This window comes from Nelumbo lutea, chromosome 1, assembly GCF_056320005.1.
Source record: "Nelumbo lutea isolate HS-2025 chromosome 1, American lotus-T2T, whole genome shotgun sequence".
Lineage (NCBI taxonomy): Eukaryota > Viridiplantae > Streptophyta > Magnoliopsida > Proteales > Nelumbonaceae > Nelumbo > Nelumbo lutea.
In genome coordinates, this window is record NC_142684.1 from 28,418,363 (window position 1) to 28,441,439 (window position 23,077).

At 40.3% G+C, this 23,077-nt stretch overlaps 1 protein-coding gene across 4 annotated transcripts in view; it reads right to left on the reverse strand.

Annotated features, from left to right (window-relative positions):
- LOC148874102 (uncharacterized) overlaps nt 1-18,799 on the reverse strand; it is a 28,431-nt gene extending 9,632 nt beyond the window's left edge. The window contains exons 1-6 of one of the 4 annotated variants that reach the window (XR_016104990.1): nt 18,457-18,799; nt 17,192-17,265; nt 15,881-15,978; nt 7,380-7,479; nt 2,244-2,426; nt 1,074-1,218 (exon numbers count right to left, since the gene is read on the reverse strand). Coding sequence is in view for 2 of the 4 variants with exons in the window: in XM_088964556.1 (XP_088820682.1) it covers nt 2,244-2,426; nt 7,380-7,491; nt 15,881-15,978; nt 17,192-17,248 (450 nt within the window). In the remaining 2 variants the exon portion in view is untranslated. Of the gene's footprint in view, nt 1-1,073; nt 1,219-2,243; nt 2,427-7,379; nt 7,492-15,880; nt 15,979-17,191; nt 17,266-18,456 lie in introns of all 4 variants that reach the window. The other 3 variants (XR_016104989.1, XM_088964557.1, XM_088964556.1) reach the window with 3 other exon arrangements.
- Between the last annotated feature and the right edge of the window lie 4,278 nt (nt 18,800-23,077).

The following is a 23,077-nucleotide window of genomic DNA, read 5'->3' on the forward strand; positions in this document are numbered from 1 at the left end:
GCACTTTCAGCCTTGTTTTTTCTTTCTATGGTGCCTTCCTCTAGCAATCTTCTCTCTTTTCCACCTCTAAGTTCTCTTCCATCTTGTAGCTCTCCTTTTAAGCACAATATGCAAGGAAAGCACAATGCCTTTCAGCAACCGAGGCATAAGGCAAGGCACAGACCTTTTTGAAATAAGGCACAAATTTTTTAAAATATAAAAAAAATATAACAAAATATTAATACAAAAAATGCAAACTTGGAATTTAAAAGAAATTAAATGTCTTAAAAAGTCCATTGTTTCAAAGTAAAATATATAAATATAACATATAAAACCTGTTCAGAGTGAAACTGTAGAAGTAAAAGCAAACATATCTGAATTACAATAAAGTGTATAAGGCATTTACATATTCAAGCATATGAAACTTTCAATCTGTTTGTTTTTATTTATCTTCTAGCTGCATTATTTCAAGCATGTTAAACCTTCCATTCCTAATTCTAGAAGATCGGCCTAAAGGCCCCATAAGACAAGCCCAAACAGGTTCATGCAAAGGGTAGTTGGTGGATTGGCCATGCATATATGGAGATTGGATTTGTGATTGTAGTAGCAATTCATTCTATTTTAGGATAAGAATTAGAAATTATTTGATGAAGAATGTCTTGTATAAAGAAGGGTGATGAAACAACACCAGAAAAGACTGAGATTTGTCCATACAATGTCTATAGATAGAAATGTTGGCAAAAAAGACAGAAAAGAAATGCACCTTGGATGAGTTGCAAGATGCACCAGGCACATGCCTTGGTGTGTGCACCAGAAACTGGGCTCAGGGGAAATGCATGCCTTGAAACAACACCAGAAAGCGAACATTTTAGCTGTTTACTGTAGGCCAGTTGGGGTTGGTAACTCAAACCCGGAAAAATATGGTCAGTACATCAGGGTTCAAGGATAGAAAAATCCCTCCTCAACTATAATGACTACAATGATATGATTGAGGGGGATTGTCATGTGGTTATGGGTTGACAAAAACAGGACTACGTTATCTCATAGGAATATAGACACACTTTCAGGGAAATAAAAAACTATGATCCCAATACCTGTATAATGGTGCCATATTGTGTTGGATAATTCAGCTTCTAGTGTAAATATTTTGTCTACTACCATATCCAGCCATTTCCTTTCCGTATCCAGGTAACACATCAAAAGGTAGCTTTGGAACTGAGTTCAAGTTATAAATGGATGCTGCAATCAGCCAACAGCATCATTGATAGTCTAGTAAAACAAGGGGTAAACTGAAATAAGTTATTTTGGGGTTCAATTCCCCAAGGAGGGAACTTGTGAAAGGAAAATAGATGAGGCTATCTACCTAAGTGCTTGGCGCACAATTTGTATACCATACAGATATTAATAAAATATGCAGTGTTATTAAAGGGAAGTGCCCCAAGTTAAAGTCAGCAGAAAACTGACACTTAAGACTCTTAGACAAGTAGCATTTTTTTTTAAATATATAAAAGGAAAATTTATTCAAGAATAAAAAGAACATTATAAGGAGAGGTGATAAGAAATCATGCTTGACATAAAAGGACTAAAGCAACCCAGGAAGAAACCAAAAACATCCCATTCCAAGCATCCCTGAAATATTCGAAATACAAAACAAGGCCTAACCTTTTCCGAAAACAATACCCATATCAGCCTTACAACTTAACCCTCAACAAATAGTACAATCTTTCGTTCAGCCCAACAAAGACAACTCCTAAATATATAAAACCCCTAAACCTCTGACAAAACAACAGACCCAGTTACCCATTTACTTCAGCAACTTGGAATGAAACCTCTTTCCTTATCTTAAAGATTTTCTTTGTTTTCTCCGTCTTCTTAACAGGATTCGTCCCAAATAAACCCTCCTTCAGCCTGGTGAAAACTTTTGACACTGGGACTGATCTCTTAAAGATCTCATGATACTCTTAGACAAGTATCATGAGAAAGGGCAGATCCAATAACATGCTGATACTTTGATTCTCCAAATGTTTCTTTAATATCTTACCTTCTATTATGTTTTACGTTATTTATCTTATTTCATATTTAGAATGGCCATAATTCTGAGACAGGATTCATAGAGGTTGGCAAGCAACAGATTTGCAGACACTTATTTGGCATCGCTGTCATGTTCCAAGGTAAAATGCCCTATTGGTTTTCATTTACTGTTACAAGATTCAATTAATTAAGGAAACAAAGTGAGAAATTCATCAAACGCATGAGGCACTCACCATCTCTAGAGCCCCTCTGATAACTCCACTTAAGATATTGCAATAATATAGGCCTTGGCATGTATCAGGAAGCTCAACAAAATCTACCAAGGGATTATCCTCGAAAACAAGACTGCAACTTGTTCCATCAGCATCCCAGTTGGTCACAGATGCAGTGACCCCAAGAAACATTTTAAAGCCAACCTGTTCAATTGAATCATGATTCATGAAAATCCAAACACTATCAAAAATTTCAAGTGGGTTAAGAGTGATGCCTTATGGTTACATCTTTAGAGAATTAGAATAACATTACAAATATAAGTGAAATATAATAATTCTATGATGTGCATTATATTGAGAGAACTTGATCTCTTTACTTTCTGAAATCTAGCCATGACGAACGTTATGTTGTATTTACATGTAAAAAACAGGGTGACGCTTCTGCATAAATAAACTTAAATATACCATAATTCTCTTGTTTGCAACTATTACTTGTGTCATTAATATGTTTTCCAATAAAAATCAGCTTACTCTGAGTAAATTGCTTTTTTACTTGCTTAAATAAACATTGTTAGCAATGCATATCATAATAATTTATATAAACTGTATGGATATTTTAGGATTTGTATTTTCTGAGGTAGCTTTATTATAAATCACATGATAGTGTTTTTTTTTTATGAGCAAACTTCATAATGGTTGTCAACTCCCATGTAAATATGCTTCTTACAAGGTAGAATACATCAAAATATTTCCACTTCTAAAAGTTTGAGTTAATATTGATAATTTGGAATCATCAACGCAAGTAACATAAAATCTCAACCTAATTTAACTTGATGCAGCTCTCCATTTGAAACTACGCCATGGCATTCCTTCACCTTGTATCCTACTGAACTGTGGCATGCCCTACAAATTCATCTTTTTTCGAGAGGTAAAATGAATTTGTATTAAAATGAGGGAGAACTTCCCTCAAACAAAAGGTATTCTACTAAAACATCATTATTCCATATGGTGCTTTACCAATGGACACTGAAGTGCTGATGGAAAACTCATAAATTCTTTACTGATGTAGGCTTAAAAAATAATAACAAATTAGTCTGCAACTTCTTCGCTTCAAAAATTCTATTGTTACACTCTACCTACCAACAGAATCCATCATGTCACTGGCCCTCTAACTATCCCTGCTGTTTGAACTTCTGGTGATTAAACATAACATATAGTCCAAATTTGCTATTTCTTAACATACAGCCTTTTTTTTCTTTTGAAAAGGTAAGGTATTGTATTAAAAACAAAAAGATTACTTCTGAATTTATTTAAACCTAATTAGACTATACCATTTATACCCATTTGTGTATAAACCATACAAAATGTTAGCAAGACATTAACATGACAATAAGATAACCCTGTAAAAAACCTGTTTTTCTATCACAAACTGAAACAGATTCATTAAATTAAAAACACGAAGTACAAGAATGAAAACAGGGAGAGATAAACTCTCTTAGCTCTCCCATAATTAGAAATATGATTACAACATTGCCCGAAAAAGTTGAACTCTTCCCACCCCTTGTTTAGCCAAAGAATCAGCAAAGAAGCTAGCATCTCTTTTCACCCATTGTCGGATGACCTCCATTTCTTGTAACATCCTTCTAATTCCCCTTCTCTCATAGATGTAGCCCCACCAGCCAGCATCCTCCTCCTTTTGCAGCCAATTTATAACCAACATTGTGTCCCCTTCAATCAGTAATTTACGGATAAGCAATACCTTAGCTTTTTGCACCCCTTCCAACACAGCCATTATTTCAGCCCTCAGTGAGTCACTCACACCAATTGGACCAGAGAATAGAACAATAACTCTTCCTTCATCATCCCTAAAACTCCTCCAAGATCGCCTAATAACAACCTTAATGGCTTAAAGGGAGAAGAAGAAGCTCCAAACCACTTCCTCATCAAATCACCAGCAAGAAAGTCCTCAGAGAGTTTCAAGAACTTCACCCAACAGACCACTCTAATGGTAATGATTTCCATTAAGGCACCCCTGCTTCTCTCATTCCCTAAAAAGATTCTTTGATTCCTTTCTTCCCAAGTCGTCCAACACACAGCTGCCCTTGTACACCTCTAAAGAGCTATGTTTTAAAACGCAGAGGCGTGACACGAGGCATTCCACTACCTACATGGTTTAAAATGTCCCTGATATTTCCACGACATCTTTCCATTTCCATTAGTAACATGAAATTTTACTAGAATCGACATTTGCCCAATGAACACTACCACCACTATGTGGAGTACAAGAGATGGTTCCCACAACACATTTCCATTTCCACTTCCATGGGTAGCAACCCAAAATTTTACTAGAATCGACATATTCCCTAGTGAACACTGCTAGTACTATGTGGAGTGCAAGAAATAGTATTATGACATAAGTTGGTGGCAATATTGTAGATATGTGAAGCAACAATGTTATCTTCTGCCTAACTTTCAAGATTGCCGCTTCGAGCTAGTTCAATATTAATTTCAAACATGAAATTAATTATTAGTTTTTTGTTTGTGTAATAGACTTATTGGTTGATCTGTTACAACCATTTACATTTTCTATGAGTTAAAATTTTGCTTTAACTCGTTCTATCATGAAGCTTTGAATCTTAAGGTTTACAGAGCAACTTCAAAACATATTCTTTTGTCTATAACCTTGTTTTCTTAGCTTTATTTAATGATTTGAAACAATACAATAATTTAAAAAGGTGTGCCTACGCTTCTTTTATCATTTGATAAAATATCATTATATATTTTACAATGTTTCCACCGTGTCTATAATTTTACAAAATTTCCATACGATATTTCCGACATGTTTCTTATATTTGGATGGATGAAATTTCCACTAACATTGGCATTTTAAACCTTGACTACCTAGAGGTGTGAGGCATGGTTAAGAACGTAAGAGGTGTAAGCCTCAAGAACACAAGGAAGTGTAAGACTTCTTAAGAGGAGGGAGGTGAGGAGGAAGAAGAGGAAGGAGGATCTCATTTTTCTTTATTTTTAATCGAAATGTTTTATATTAAGAAGAATGAAGAATGCATAGCACTAGTTGAAAGGGGGGGCCTTGTTGAAGCGGAGGCGAGTGAGCGAAGCAAGTGAGTTTGATAATTATTGTTCGAGATTGAGCTGTGACTTTCTCCCTCTCTTGATTGTTGAAGGCTGAACTCGGATGTCTTTGAGCTCTTGATCGAGATTTTATTTTTGACCCAATTTTGGGGACTAGCTATGCCTGTCCTTAATTGGGTCAATCTTGGTCTTGGAGAGTGTTACAGGGGCGTTCTAGTTGGACGTCCACCCTCTCAGTGGGTCCAAAGCATAGTCTTGTGGTTGTTGTTTCCACTGCGAAGGTTGTTGTGGGTCATCTTGATGATGGATCTAAGCACCCAGGGACTAAAGATGCTGATTGTTCAAAGGCAATCGTTCTTCTCGGATATCAAGATGATACCGGTCCCTAACCTTGTTGCTGAGGTGCTCTGAGTCACGAGTCAGTAGGGCAAGGAGATCTTTGGCCCAAAACTGGAGATTCTAGAATTACTCTTGCATGACGGATTGGTTCTCCTGTGTTGCTTGTGATGGGTTTGGTTGTGGTTGGTTTTGTGGCCGATTCTTTGCAACAATGGAGACCTACTGATAGTGAGACAAGGTCTGTGAATCAATTGGTATAGGTGTGAGTCCCCCGATGTATGGTTGTCAGGCTTTTCTATTCAATTTCCATAAATGATGTCAACCTATTGCAGTCGGAATTCGAGCGACAAATAATGGAGAGGGAGGAGTTTGAGAATTAGACGAGCTGAGAAAGTTGCGCAAACCAAGCTACTCCCGAAGGCACCTACAAGAAAGGTAGAGACTCTTGAAGTGTGTCCCCAAGGAGAACTCTCCGATGTTTAAGTTGGTAGATGAGCAAGCGGTCGTCAAACTGAGCAAAGGAGGCTAGGTCAGCAATGAAAGCCAAAGGACAAAGTGAGTAAGGACTAAACGAGGGTGATAGTGTGCTTACCTTTTCACAAGGATGTCTTAACTATTTATAGAGGTGTCATGCTCGACTAGGAGTTCTAATCCTGTTGGAAGACAGCTATCAGGCCTGGCCTGAACTTTTTGGTGATTGTCCCTATTAGGGTCTAGTTACATTGGAGGCATCCAGGTGAGACCGGTTGATCGGATTGGTGGCCAGGCCAGTCCAGGTCATCAATGAGTTCCTTGAGTGTTTCATTTAGGAACACATGGCAGCTCAGATTGGGTCACATATATGTGCACTATCAGTAAGGCTTTGGGTTTATTTTTCTTAGGTGGAGAGGCATTTGCAAGAAGAGCTTCCAAAGAATGTGAGAAGAGAGATAAGGAGAGGCATATGAAGACCATTATAAGGGAAGGGGAGAAGTGTGGACCGAGGGAAAAGGTCAGGGAGAGGATTTAGATAGGGAGCAATACTTTTTTTCTTCTTCGGGAGGAATTTTGGAGCTGCTCTGTGTACTAATCTTTTGAAAGGATGTCGAGTGTTGTCATTTGTTTGTCTTGGGTCTTTCGTTCATGGTTCTTGTAGGATATGAGTTGTTCTTGAAGTTGGGGGATGTTTTATCTTCTCTCTGATTACCTTCCTCTTGTACCCTCTTTTTTTAAATGAATTTTTATTTTATTATAAAAAAAGGAGCTAAACAGGTTCATGTAGCTGGTCCCATATAGTTGGGATAAGGCTTACATGATAATGATGATGCCTATGTGGTATACTTCAATTTTTAGTATAAATTCCATACCTAGACATCTCCTTCTCATATCCCAATAACATAGCTTTACAGCGTCAATGTGTGATGAAGTGACTTGTACTAACAGATAATTGTCTCCCAATGTTTTGAATATATGTTTTACTAATCTCTTAAAAGGAATTAACAGAAAATCAGTTTATTAACTTTGTTTTCCAGGTTTTACAGTAATAGTAATTTAAATGCACTAAAACTATATCATCAGATAACTGAACTTTTGGATTTGTATTTTCACCATCCTGACTCAAATAAAAATTTCAGATTAGTTAATGATAAAAATTCCATCAGCTTAAACTGTAGAATGAAACTAAAGAAAACTCCAATGCTTGGAAAATATTGTATGTATGAAACAAAGGAAGTTTGAAGAGACCTTTGCAATTACTTCAGCTGTCTCCCTGAAGTCAACACATCTGGAGATATTGGACTTCGTCAAAAACTCATCAATCAATCGAATTCCAATATTGTAACCCCTGAAAATGGATCTAATCATGGATGAAACCATATAATCATATAAAAAGAAAACTTCAACTAGAGAGAAGTGCTTATTAATGTTTATATTAATAAAAATGCAGCAGCATTAATATCATGTTCAAGGCTATAAAGTTCCCAAACAAGGATGAACAGACCTGTAAGTATACAAACAAACCCTGCAAAACCTGTATTTCTAGTCAACAATCAACATATAGGAGACAGGGAACACCTTTCTCCTACACCCTACCCCTCATCATCAAAGTTGCTTTTATCACAATTCCAGAAAATGCCTTTCAAGCAGTACATGAAGATTGGGAGGGTAGTGCTCATGAACTATGACAAGGATTATGGGAAGCCCCTCTTGATTGTTGACATAATCAACCAGAATTTACATATAGGCCACATAGATTCAGTACCCACATGATTGCAAATTGTTTTTCTTTATAGATAAAAGGTGATTTTTGTTGTTGCTTGTGATGATTGAGAGAGAGAGAGAGAGAGAGAGAGGAGAGGTACGGAGATAGAAAGAAAAGCAAACTCAGTACTGGCAGCCGCCAGTCTTCTATTTATACTAATCTTTATAAAAAAAAGGAAAAATTACAAGTATGCCCCTGGCAGCATATCCTAGGATAAGAACAATAAGAAAAGAAAGAAAGAAAGAAAGGACTAGTAGCTGAAACTGTCCCACTAACATCAGTTACAAGGAACACTCAAACCTTACAACACTCCCCCTCAAGTTGGGTTGAAGATGTCTATCATGGCCAGCTTGTCACATAGCTCATTGTACCACGAACACAGAAGTCCTTTTGTGAGGACATCAGCAAGTTGTTCCTTGGAGTTGACATAAGGGATACAAATTTCCCTTTTTTCCAGTTTCTCTCTTATGAAGTGCTTATCCACCTCAATATGCTTAGTCCTCTCATGTAGGACCGGGTTGCTAACAATGTTTATTGCAGCCTTGTTGTCATAGTAAAGAGACATAGGATTATGAACAGCAACTCCAAGCTCACCTAGGAGGTTCTTTAGCCAAAGGACTTCATCCACCCATGTGCCATAGCTCTATACTCAGCTTCTGCACTTGATCTTACTACCACACTTTGCTTCTTGTTCTTCCAGGTCACCAGATTTCCTACCGCAAATGTGCAATACCCACTAGTGGACTTTCTATCATCCACGGCTCCTGCCCAATCAGCATCTGTAAAGACTTCCACCTTTAGGTGATTGTGTTTACTGAATAGTAGGCTTATTCCTGGATGTTTCTCCAGGAATCTAAGGACTCTCTCTGCTGCCTCCATGTGTGGCTTCTTAGGAGAGTGCATAAACTGGCTTAAAACTCCAACTAAATAGGCAATATTTGGACGGGTCATGGATAGATAAATCAGCTTTCCCACTAACCTTTGGAGCTGCTTTACATCTTTCAAAGGTTCACCAATACAGTCACCTAGCTTGTGGTTCGCATCCATAGGAGTGTCTGGCAGCCTTGCACCTAACTTACATGTATCCCGTAATAGATCAAGGGTGTATTTTCTTTGAGAGACAAAGATACCCCTATTTGAACGGGCAACTTCAATCCCAAGGAAATACTTTAGGAGTCCTAGATCTTTTACTTCAAGTTTGGATGCAAGGAATTGTTTCAATTTATGTATCTCTGAACTCCAACTCCCTGTAATGATGATATCGTCTACATACACTATCAATACGGCAACCTGCTCCTGACATCTCTTCACAAAAAGTGTATGATCAGACTGGCACTATTGGAACCCCATCTCTTGAACTGCCATGTGAAACTTACTGAACCAGGCTCTGGCAGACTGTTTTAAGCCGTAGAGAGACTTCTGTAGTTTGTACACCTTGTTTTCACTTCCCTTGGCAGAGAATCCAGGAGGTTGAACCATGTAAACCTCTTCTTCCAAGTCACCATTCAGGAAGGCATTCTTTATGTCCAGTTGATGCAATTCCCAGTCAAAGTTAGCAGCTAAGGATAGGAGAACCCTAATCGAGTTCCTCTTAGCCACCGGGGCAAAAGTCTCATCATAGTCAACTCCATATACCTGTGTGTACCCTTTGGCTACTAATCTTGCTTTGTACCTTTCAACTGTTCCATCTGCCTTGTGCTTAACTGTGAACACCCATTTGCACCCCACAGGTTCTTTCCCCTCTGGAGGATCCACCAATTCCCAAGTTTGATTTTTGTGGAGGGCATCAATCTCCTCCTTCATGGCATCTATCCACTCAGGGTATTTTAAGGCTTTTGCAACATTCTTGGGAACAGGGATGCAGTCAACTGCCGATAGGAAGGCTCGGTACGAGGGAGAGATGTGGTCATAGGAAACAAAGTGGGTAATGGGGTGTTTGGTAGTGCACGACCTGACTCCCTTTCGTTAAGCAATAGGGATGTCTAGGTCATCCACAGTGGGAGAAGAGTTAGGGTTTGGACTTACCTCCTGGGATTCTGATGATGTCAATTGCTCAGTGTTTGGCTGCTCCACATTTCTATCATACTGTTAATCTCTTCGACGAGTACGCTGGAAGACACGGAAGGGAGTGAAGTCCGGAATAGAAGGAAGAGACACCTGAACCTACTTCTCCTCTTCCACACCACGGCTCTCCCCCTGAGGAGGAGGGAAGAACGGCTCGGACTCAAAGAATGACACATCCATAGACACAGAATATTTACGACTGACTAGATCAAAACACCAATACCCCTTTTGAGAGGATGGGTACCCCAGGAAGACACAAGGAACGGACCGAGGGTCTAACTTACCTCTAGATGGAGACAAATCATGGACAAAGGCCCAACAACCAAAGACTCTCATGGGGATGGAAAATAAAGGTGACTGAGGGTACAGTAACTGATGAGGGGCCATGTAATTCAATACTCTGGAGGGCATGCGGTTGATGACATACGTAGCTGTAAGTATAGCATCCACCCAAAACCTTTTTGGGACATTCATGTGGAACATCATCTCGCGGGCTATCTCAAGGAGGTGTCTGTTTTTTCTTTCTGCAACCCCATTTTGCTGTGGTGTTCTGGCGCATGAGCTCCTATGAATAGACCCATGGGAGGCGAAGAACTCATTTAGCTCCCCATGGAAGTATTCCTTCGCATTATCGGATTAGAAGATCTATATTTCATCATGGAACTGGAACTGTGTAAACACCATCCTCTAGAAGTCTTGCACTATCTTTAGAACCTCATCTCTGCTACGCATAGGGATTACCCATGTATAGCAAGAGTAATCATCAATCAATGTAATAAAATACCGATATCCACCCTCTGAGGTTACATTCGTAGGCCCCCATACATCAGAATACACAACATGAAAATGAACATTTGATCTTTTATTGCTTGAGTGAAAGGTTGTTCTACATTGTTTACTCAACTGACACGTTTGACACATGAACTCTGACACTAAACATGACTTAAATAAGAGTGGAAACAAAAATTTTATTACTTCGAAAGAAACATGACCTAAACGACTGTGCCACAACAAAATTTGACTCTTATTTGACTGACTATACAGAAAGACCAGCTTTGTTGTCGAGAATGTAGAGACCGTCCACCAGGCTTCCTCTACCAATCGTCCTCCCAGAAGTTAGGTCCTGAAAAACACAAGAGTCAACAAAAAAGGTTACACTACAGTTTAAAGAACTTGTAATGCTACTAATTGAAAACAAATTTATGGGAAGTTGAGGGACATGCAATACACAATTCAGGTTAAGGCCATGGGGAAGGGATATCGATCCTTGACCTGCAATGGAAGAAAAGGAACCATCTGCAAGTCTCACTCTATCCCTTCCTGACAAAAGGCTATAAGAATGGAATAGGTTAGGCTTACCGGTCATGTGATTTGAGGCCCCTGAGTCAATAATCCAAGGGGAATCTGTGGGAGTGACATGGAATGCAGAAGCCACATTACCTGAAGTAGATGCAAAAGAGGTAGAGGGAGTGCCAATAACTAAGCTATCCAATTGCCACAATGCCCTACCATAAGATTCTAGATGCTCTCTGAATGAATTCATTATATCCTCCTTGGGGTCAGGTTTATTAGGAGGGTCCCGGGTACTACCGGCAACCTGAGTGTCTTGGGTTGTCACATGTGTTGCACTCGTTCTTTTCACGTGACCTTTACCCTGTTCTTGATTCTTTGCTGCCCACTTGAGTTTCCCGTGGATGTCCCAACAAGTGTCGCGTGTATGTCGTGACCTTCTACAGTGGGTACAAAAGAGTTTACCTTTATCATCTGCCTTCTTAGGATCACCTTCCTTCCCCTATTGGGTTGTTATTCACCGCAGCCAAGGCAACTTGTTGCTCCCCCTCGGCTGTAACCATCACGCTTCACTTGCTTTCTTCAGATTGGACAAGGGAGTATACTTCGTGTACTGTAGGCAATTCTTTGCTTCCTAGAATCTGCACCCTTAATGGTTCATATACAGGGTTCAGCCCTAACAAGAAAGCAAACACTCGTTGCTGAGAGATCAACTTCCTGTAGGCCTTAGCATCATCATCGTGCTTCCACTCTATGGCCTGATAATGGTCCAACTCCTTCCATATGGAGGTAAGGGCTGAACAATATGAGGGAGAGGACTTAGATTGTAGTTGGTAAATTTTGGCATAATGCCTTTGCTCAGAATAGGTATTTCTGGCCTGTTCCCAGATCTCACTGGCAGTGCCTGCCCACATAAAATTCTTCTTAACATCAGGTTCCATAGTTGTGAGGAGCCAAGACATCACCATACTGTTTCCTTGGTCCTACCTATCATGTTCAGCTGTATCACCCTTCCATTGATGTAACCGACCTTGCCCCTTGTTGTTACACAGAGTTTTACACTCTTAGCCCACTCCAGGTAGTTCAGACCATTCAAGGGGGTAATTGGCATGGAAAAAACCATGGTTTCACCTCCCATACCTGTTGTGTTGCGGGTTGAGGTGTTCCCCAGTGAGGTCAATTCATGACTTGCCATTGAAAATTACAGCCAACCAGTCCAAATGCCACCTAACAGCACAGCCGCCACAACTGGAATGTGGCAACTCAGGGTTTACTCCTAGAATGTGAGCAACAAACTATTGAATATTGCTGAGAGCACAAGAACTACTGCCGAGAATGAGAGATCAGTCACTACAACGTCCAAACAGGACAATAAATAGTCCAGTCATCGGTTCAGCACCACCAATACAGACATTACTGTCAGTCTGAATGTGGTTCCCCCACTCTAACCATCCAATTATTCAAACTAGTAATCATACAATCAAGGCATAAGCCCTACGCACCATTGGATAAAGAATACTGAGATAAACTGAAACAAAACCACACCTGTTCAGCACTAGATCAGAACCTGCTAGGGTTTCATTGCACCATTAACCCCCTCCTTCGATTAGGGTTTCAGCAGACCAGCTCCATCCCACGGCCAAACACAGCTAGGGTTTCCAGTAACTGTCGCAAGGAGCCACTAGGGTTTCAACAGAAGCACAGTCGCAGGACTTACTAGGGTTTCTGCAAGCACAGCCGCCAGAGAAAATTGAAAACACAAGCCGCTGCTAGGGTTTTTTTTTCTTCTTCTGAAACAAAAGTAGCCACGTCCAATCCCTTTTGGAAAGACTGATGCTAGGATCGTAGGTCTTCTCCAGTCCAGAAATTCCGCTCTGATACCATGTTGTTGCTTGTGATGATTGAGAGAGAGAGAGAGAGAGAGAGAGAGAGAAGAGAGGTACGGATGATAGAAAGAAAAGCAAATTCAGTACTGGCAGCCGCCAGTCTTCTATTTATATTAATCTTTATAAAAAAGGCAAAATTACAAGTATGCCCCTGGTGGCATATCCTAGGATAAGAACAATAAGAAAAGAAAGAAAGAAAGGACTAGTAGCTGAAACTCTCCCACTAACATCAATTACAAGGAACACTCAAGCCTTACAACAATTTTATTAATATCAAATGAATCAAGCATTCATTACAAGCAGCCCTTTGAGAGGCATGAGTTGTGACCTCTTCCAACAAAGATATTAAAAATAAAAACTGAAAATACAAACCACAGCTGGTCCCTATTTGCCCCTTGCTTAATTAAGTAATCAGTCATAGTATTAGCTGACCTCCCCATCCATTGTAATCTCAAGTTCATGTTTCTTGTTAACCACTTGAATTTCTTGAATTCATCCCTGTAGCACCCAGAGATACACTCCGGGTCCTTCAACCATCCCATCACCACCTTAGAATCACCTTCAATAATCAAGTTTTCTACTCTTAGCTCATTTGCAATCCGGGTTCCTTGTATAGCAGCAAGCAATTCAGCCCTTATAGTATCTCCTACTCCCACAGCACCTGAGAATAAGACCATAACAATATCATCCTTATCTCTAAGAACCCCTCAAATTCCAGAGGGACCTGGGTTGCCTTGACTTCTCCCATCAAAATTCAACTTCAAATATCCTCCAAGAGGTGTCCAAATCAGATTTATCCTGTCCTTAGAGGAACTACTTGCCACCATTAACAAATTCCTCCAAATATCATCAAAGGAGAATTTGTGAAAAGTGTCCAAGGTCTTTAGCCAATGTATTACCCAAGTCATCACACAGTCCTAAATTTCCCGTCTGCTTCTCTCCTCTTGAAAAGTTTTTGCATTTCTTTCATCCCAAAGGGTCCAAATTACTGCTGCTTTATTACACTGTCAAATTACCCTCCCCCTTTTCTTGGGCCAAACAAAGGTTGATGAGTCAAATAGTATCCTTACGTCCATTGGCCGATTGCACCTGTACTCAAACAAAGAAATGAACCAATCCCAAATAGCTGCAGTGAAGGGATGAGAGATTAGTAAGTGGTAACGATCTTCTCCATTAGATTTGCAAAGTACACACCAGTTTGGCAATATACAAAGAAAGGTATTCTCTTTCCAAAGTGTTTACTTTCCCATAGAACACTTCCCAGCAAAACACATTGATTTTAGGGAGGATAGGCCTGCACCAAACCTTGTTTACAAGGAAAAACTGAGGATTTAAGACTGACAAAGGGACTTTAAAAAAAAAGCACAAGAAAAGGAACCTTTAGGGTGGGGAAACCAGACTCATTTTTCTGGTTTAGGGGGTTCCAAACAAACATTACCAGGAATAGACAAAAGCCCAGCCATTGGAACAGACTCATCACCCTTCAACCCTTTATGAAACCCAAAGTCCCAACTTAAACCTATAGTAAATAAAGAAGGGGTAAGGAAAGATGAAACAACATTTTTTATACAAAGAAATGGAGTACAAGAATGGGTAAACATCCTTAAGAGCACATTACCAACCCAAACATCCTCCCAGAAGCAAACAGAATTCCCTGAATGAATGGCTGCAAATTGTTAATAGTTATCAAGTCATTGCCTATATTCAAGCATTGGGTATTAATACTACAAAAATTCAGAGATGTATGAAGATATCCTTTTGAAGCAAAGTTTTGGGAAACAATTGAACTCGGTGGGAATTCTGGTTAGCATTTCTGTAATGATGTAAAAGTTTGAGATAGCTGTTCTTTTCTTTTGTTTTGGTGATCTCTCAATACCTTCTTGTACTCATCACTACCAAAGAAAAAAACATAGGAAATCTTTTAAGGCCCCTTTCTTTTTGGGTGCACACCCATCCTCTAGGGGTTCCAACATTTCTGCTTATCACATTAACTTACAAAATAAATCTACATTACCAGTACCAAAAAAAAATCTCAGGTGTTCAAACTATATGCTACTAGAGTTCATGCAGCTGTTCATTTATATCAGTTTATTATTTCCAACTGTACAAGAGTAACATGCTTTCTAACCAGAAATCCTCTGAAAGCCTTAATCTTTAGTGTATGAGAACATGTTTACGTGTCTCTACAAGCTCTCTCTCTCTCAAGGTTCCTTATCTCGTTTATATATGGTCCTCATAAGGAAATGCATTTGATGTTGTTCCACACTTGAAAACCTACCTAATAAAGATAGTCCATTACCTGAAAGGTGGTGTCAAACTCTGTTCCATGTACACAGTTCATATGCATGTTAATATTTACAAAATGACATCTTTTTTAGATTTTCTGAAGCCACCAAATCAGGCGCCTAATACCAGTGTCATAAACAGACACACATTGTAGGCAACCTTGTAAGTCATAACAAAAGCAGAGTTTAGATGGGACTTGATACAAAGTCAACTACATTTTCACAAGTAATTTCCTAGCTACCTCTTAGACAGACTCTACTCTCCACAATCAAAGATAAAATCAAAATAATAGAAATGGAAGTACCATTGAAATCTCCTGAAAAGAAAATCCATAGAAAGGATAACATGATTGAAAGACAATGCACTTAATCAGGGATTGAAACAACATAGGCGCATACTTACAAAAGGAAAAAAAAAAAAAAAAAAAGGACAAACTGAATCAAGGATAAAGTCAGTACATTTGATCAAGCTGCTTGTTAACTTCCTCCACCTCCTCCAGATCCGTAAGCAGTTGCCGTACAATTGCCCCATAGGTTAGGGTAAATAACTCTGCATTCTACACAAGATCATATTGAATCAATCTCAAGAATCATCCCAAATCAATAAAAAAGGGAAAATTACTAGCAAGATTGCCTTATATAAAATACACACAATTAGATAAGGGAAGCCAACCAAACTTATTGCACAAATTTCTTCGTCAAAAGACTTTTACCAACTAAACTAGATCCCTTACTAACCCAAGTACCCAATCATAGTACCCTACCCTCCTGTTATCTCATGGTTAATGATAAAACATGAGGCTTTGTCACTCCTATTACAGCTTCAGCCAATGAGACACTTTATCAAGACACCAAAACAACTAATATATGCTAGACAACTTCAGAACCATCCTTGCTCAGTGAAAATCCTCTTATTTCAAATATTTAACCATACACATTTTCAACCTTAGGACTGAATCTATGCAATGGGTATCTAAGAAGTTCCTATTATAATTTAGTCTTCAGAATAATTTGATCTCAAAGTTCTGGTAATGAAGTATAACAGAACTTTTGCAAAGATGATGATGATAAATTGGTTTTGGGGCCGATAAACAAGATTAAAAAAAAAGTGTAATGAATTCCAGGAATTGGAATTTCCCAGGAAGGAACAGCAGTTGAAGGCACAGAGTAGTCCGCCAATCAGAACTCTTGACAAAGTATAAGATCAATGAGATAGCAGTGGGCCCGTCTTCAATTCTTTATTTTTGTTATTTTTCAGTCTACATTATTAGAATTTGGCTTGTGAATTCGTGGCAAGTTTAGGTAGCATGTCTTACAGTGCCAATCCCAAGCCCAGATAAAGGAGGGCTGTGTCAGGTTGGCAGTCAATGCCAAAACCTTTAGCCAATACAATGAGTAAGAACCCTGAGGTTTTTTTGTGCAACTGGTGTCAGGTTTGCAATAGATAATGAAAGAATTAAACTTCTATAGAAATTCAGTTTTGGCCTTTTGGGTGAATGGGTGGTGCCAATAATCCAATTAGAAGAAAATTGGTTTATTTGTTACCATTAACCATCACGAAAAGAAGAGAACAAGAAGGTAGTTTAGTAGGAATGAGGGTTTGGTTAGTAAAAAGACCTAGCAGCAACAACTTAACCCAGGAAGACTCATGCAAGAAGTTCAGCCTGCCTCCCTTTGTTGGGAGAGAATTTTGAAAAGAAGCCTTATCATTAATTTCCCTGTAAGAAAACCCCATGATAGTTTCTTCATATATAGATTAGGATTTGTTACCACATGCTCGACATTGGCAAAGACTGCATCTCCGGTTCTTGGAGCTGGGGGAGCCATGGAAGTGAAAATCTCCTCTGTCAAGCCAAAGAAAAAAGAGCTTTGTAAAAATAACGATTCTGTACAGCAATAATTTATTAAAGAAAAGAAAAGAAAGATAGGCTTCATTTCCTTAGTCCTTACATTGTTTCTCTAAAGGGAATGATAAAATTGCACCAAGAAACAGAATCAGCCTCTACTGGATAAATAGAAATGATAAGAGAAAAAAGGCCTTTACAGACATGGAAACTACAAAACCCCTCTCACTTCCTCATTTTGTTAACAGTAATGGTACTTAATCTTTATTAAGATATAAAATAAACCCCCCCTTTCCCCATGGATAGGGGCATGGGAACCAGTACAACAGAACAGCCCAAATCTGAATAATTATATATCAAATACCAAAAAAATAATAATTATATTATATTACCACCTTTACACTTTGTTAATTATTACCCCCCCCTTCAACTCAGTTCCTGTAATCCCTATCACTTGCTAAAGAATTAGCAAGGCAAATAGCAGATTCAGGGATCCACTTGAAGAAGCAGTTCACATTGGCTGCCAAGCCTTAGCCTCTCTAATCAAACCTCTATGCCTTTGTTCTCCATTTTAAGCAAAGGAATCAGTTAAAAAGTTTACTCCCTTGAAATCCATAAAAAAGATACCAAGACCCCCTTACCGAAAATATAGTCTCCTTGTTATGAAACGCCGGTCTCGATGACCCAATAGCTTCTCCTTTGGTCAATTTGATGGCATTACTAGAACCACCTTTAACTAAGAGAGAGCTAATGCCGTTTACCTTTTCCATCCTAAGAACACATAGAAACTCTTACTTCAGCTTTACTGGAATTTTCTTTTTATCTTAAGGTATTTCCTTGGCAAAAATCCTAGAGTTCATTTTTCGTCTATCGTCCTCATGTTTATGGTGAAGAGAAAATGCCATGGAAAACTAATTTAATTTTTAATTCTTGCATACAATTTGGATGAGAAGAAATTAAGGAAAAAAATAGAAATTTTATTTAAAACTTAAGTGCTAATCATTGGAACGCTATTGAGCATTCAAAGCAATATCCAGTGTCAACATCAGAACACCAAACAATTCCATCATTAACAATTCAAACAGTTATCCACCATTTCCAAACATAACATGTACGATCTACAGAAGAATATGCAGAAAAAAAAAAAAAAAAAAAGAGAGAGAAAGAAAGAGAAAACTAAAGGAAGCATACACCGAAACCAGTGAATCGAGCTCCCAAATGGAGCAAAGCAAATATAGGTGCTCAGCAAATTCGTTGCTCTCTCCTTCTGTAAAATGCAAACCAGTAAACCAGAGAAATCGAGAGCGAGCGAGCGAGCGAGCGAGAAAGAGAGTAGGTAGGGGTGACGGGGAGACGAAGGTCGACGTTTGAAGCCTGAAGGTAGGGAGTAAACCGTAAAGTTCACGGAGCACCCGGTCACAAGTTCTGATCCGTTTGGTTATCCATGATGACTCAAGACACCCGTGGTCTAGTCACCAAAGGGAGGGCAAAAACGAAGATAAAAAATTCAAAACCGTTGATCAGAAAGATCAGCCCCTAATTTTCCCTTATTTTCAGAATAATCCATTTCTTCCGTTAGCCACGTGTCATCATTGACATCCGTACCGCGGATTAAACTAAAAGGTGGCATATTCGAATTTTATATCTGCCCCAAAACCGGATCTGCTCCTCACACATAGCGCCTCAGATGCACATCCTACCATCTATTGAAAATATCTCTCATACTTCTTAATTATTATTCACAATAAAAACTTCTTAATTATTATTCACACGGGAGATGATCCTAATGCACGACAGATATGTATGTGAGGCGCCCATTTACGAGGAGGAAATACCGTCTCATCTGTGCCGCACAGGAGCTCAATACAAGGTGGGAATATGCTGTGAGGTACTGTGGGGCGCCCCTTTGCTAGGCGCAGATAGTGAACAATTGTGATCTACTACGTAGCCTAATACTGAGATCTAATCATGACACTTCATGTTACTAATACTACACATAATCCAGATTCACTCCCCACATAACACGAGATGCTTCTAATTCGTATGACGGTGAAATTTGGGCGGGCCCAATCTGAACCAGTCGAATCCACCCCCATATTTTTACACGACTTGGGCTTGAAATTTCAATCCTCGGCGGGTCCAAAATTTTATATTTTTAATTTTTTGGGTTCAGTTCGGGTCTGACCTTTACGTATAAAGTACAAACCCAGTCCAACTTTTTCTAATTCGAACCTAGCCCGAACATACACATATGGCCTGGGTTATTCATGAAAAAATGGAGGTGTAAATCAGGTCTTATCGCATGGTCCAACATGATTTTGAGTTAGCTTAATTAGATGGTCCACGGGTTGTCTTGCAGTACAGTATCATTGTATGTGTTATGCCCAGCTTAGGGTTTCAAGTCAGTGGGCCAAGCCGACATGGCCTGCATTGTCGTGTCATGTTGTGGCCCACAGGCTGGCTCAGCCCAATATATATATATAATAAATAATTATTTTCAATTTTATTATACTATTTTATTTAATTATTATTATATATATAAGAAATTGTATACATCAAAATTCATATAAAATTAGAATTTTAAGTTTTTTCAATATTTTTGAATAAATAGCTTTGGCCGAATCTATAGCTCGGCCTGACCCAAGGCTCAGCCCATGGATCAATCCAACCTGGCCCAATACGGGTCTGTGTGGACCAAGCCATGACCCATATCAGACCGACCCCTCAAAATATCTTAAGAGAAGAAGGCACGGCCCAACCCGCACTTTGCAGGGGCCACATAAAGGCATGTCATGCCAACTGGCCCATTTTACACCTCTTCAAAAAAAATTCAATGCCCAATAATATGTATTTTTATGCATTTTATTACAATTTTCATGCTAGTACGAACCTTGTTTCTACAGTAGAACACATCAGCCCTCCAAAATAAAATGCTTCAAGCTTTGAATCTGGCGGAGCTCTCTACCCTCAGTTTGAAATCTTTGGACCTCTTCGTGAACAAACTCATGGGGTGGGTTCCCATTTGCTTGGGAGAAAAACTTCGTCTTCAAATTTGATCTCCTTAGAAATCCCGACACTAAGCTGAATAAGCTTGGCGTAGCCATGAATATTGACAATCCGTACAGTCACCAATCAGCAATAAGCATTGAAAGATGCAAGGTGGCAAGTAATGAAAGTTTCGGTGTTGTACACGTTTCATGTGTCCCCAACTCGAATTACCCAAAACAACCTTTTAACAATTTGAGTGTAAGAGTGTTGTTGGGCTACCATCCTTCAGCCCATGGCAGCCAATGCTCCATGACCATCAGCTTAGGCTACTTATCTCCCACCTAGGAGTGCAATTCAGGTGGCTTGGGTCAGGTTGAAGGACAACCTGAGCCGAACCTTAAAGGTGTAAACCTCAGGCTCGGGCCTGGTCCAGCCTGAGGTTAAGCCAAGTTTATCAATTTAGTCCCAGTTTATGCTTAATCTAACATAATTCGAGTTGGGTTTGGGTTCAAGATGGGTCAGGTTGGATTAATTTTGGACGAGTTTGTTGAAAATATGTACAAATTTCAATTATAAAATGTTATACATACATGCTTTATACATTTAACACATACATATGTACTCATAATTAGAAAAAGAAATATCTTAATATAAATATAATATACATGTGTATGTATTTGTTCGTGCGGGGCCCAAGTTGAGTAGGGCCTGGGTTGGGTCAGGCTTGGGCTACTTGAAGCCTCAACCCAAGCCTAATCCTACTTTAGGTTAGGCCACTCCTGGATGGGTCCCAAGGTGATTACGCCTAAGGTTGCCTTTAGGGCAGTCTTCTTGCCTAAGTATTGGAGAGAGCTGGTTCTCTCAGCTCATGAGCTGGGATAGACTTGTCTTGGAGTATTCTCTTTCAGCATACTAGGGTTCTCGAGCTCGCGCTATGGCGAGTTCATTCTGTGGCGAGCTGTAATGTAGCGAACTGTCTTGTGAGCTCGTTGTTAAGCGACGTGGAGTTCTCAAGAAGATTCTTATCTGACAAGACCGTACCCATCTGACAGCATCACGTCTCCTCGCTGACGACACGGTCCCTGCCAACCCAGCAGACTGCACCCACATCCCTCGACAGGTGGTGGCGTGTCTGTCCCTTCCGAGTACGTGTCTCTCATCTGATTGGGTAGTACCCTGCAACAGTTACCTGTGCAGCCCTGGCAAATAACGGTTGTGACAAAGAGCCAGTGGAGGTTACGCCCGTTTTGACAAGAACACCTACATTTAAAGGCCCCAGGGTCGAAGGGGCGAAGGTATCTTGCATCTTGTATCTTGTATCTTGAGTTAATCTCAAACTTTCATTGATCTAGTGCTACCCACACTCTTAGCTCTCTCTGCATTCCTTATCGCTTTCTCTGGTGTTCTAACTTAAGCATCGGAGTATTCCCACCGAGCAAGTCCCCCGGCAGTCCTTCACCGTCTTCTTCTCAGGTACCGTCCGTCACCAGTTAGGAACCAGTCGACTGCTAGTTAGGAGTGCATAGATTGCACAACATCATTTGGCACTGTCTATGGGAACGCTTCAAAAAGCCTTCCTCTAATCTCCACAACTCCCTCTTAAAAACTTAGCATTCATGGCTTCCTCTAGTAATGTTGGACGTGGTGCTAACTAGAATGCCTTTGGGGAACAACCTCAATTCCCCACTGTCTGCATCAGACAGTTTACTGTCCCCCCTCCACGGATGGAATTCACAGCTTGAACGTGCCTCACACAGTGGCACTTGTGAATGCTCCACTCCCTTCCGCGGTTGGGGCAACCTTTAATGAGTCTTCCATTGCCCCCTAGTAAGCAACCAAAACCAGCTTGAAGACCCGGTGCGGTGCATGCGAGCCATGCAAGCTCAAATGCAACAATTCCAGCAGTTTCAACTCTACCAGCAGCAAGTGTTACATCAAGTTTCTTAGTACCAGTACCAACAACAGTTCTCTTCACTGCCCCAAGCCCAGCAGCCGCTTCTCCCTCGGCATCCGGCCTCGAAGCAGGTGAAGCCCTTCCACTGGAGTGGACGTCCTCACCAGGGAGAGGCCTCTCAAACCCAGAATCCTTCCAAAAGCCAAGCCTTGTCCCGCGGCAGGAAGGAGAGACCAGTCACCCCCACCTCGCATCCTGCGGGCAGGTCGGGGGCCTCCTAGCCAATCAGGCCCGCATCACCTCAACACTCTCAGTTTGAGCTCTCGTTCACAGAAAACTAGTTCGAGGTCCTAGCCACAGATTATAGGTAGGGCCCTTTGGTTCACAACTATCTTCAGTAGTCTAAGCCCATCGAGCTCGGTAATACTGAAGCCAGCACCAACGCCGAGCCGACGAAGCAGCAGCGGAGGCGTTGATGAGCTCACTGAACTGCCACCCGCGTCCTGCCCGAGCTCAAGGATAAGGAGGAGGTAAGCTCAGATGAAGTAAAAGCTACTCCTCTCCTGTCGGTCCCTTCCCCTCTGTCATCAGAACTTCTTGCGGTCCCTATGCCGAAGGATTTCAAGCTCCCTCCCCTGGATAAGTACGACGGATCTTTTGATCCGAATGACCATGTGGACGCCTTCCAGTCCTAGATGCACCTGGCAAGGGCCAATGAATCCTGTATGTGCATGGCTTTTTCCACCACCTTCAAAGGGGTGGCTCGCACATGGTACCAAAACCTTGTGCCCAGATCGATAAGAAGTTGGACACAGTTCATGCAAGTCTTCACCTCCCACTTTGTCACCAGCAAGAGGTGCCTAAGAACTCAAGAGAGCCTCCTTGGCATAGTCCATAAGGAAGGGGAGTCCACTCGGAGTTATATCAAGC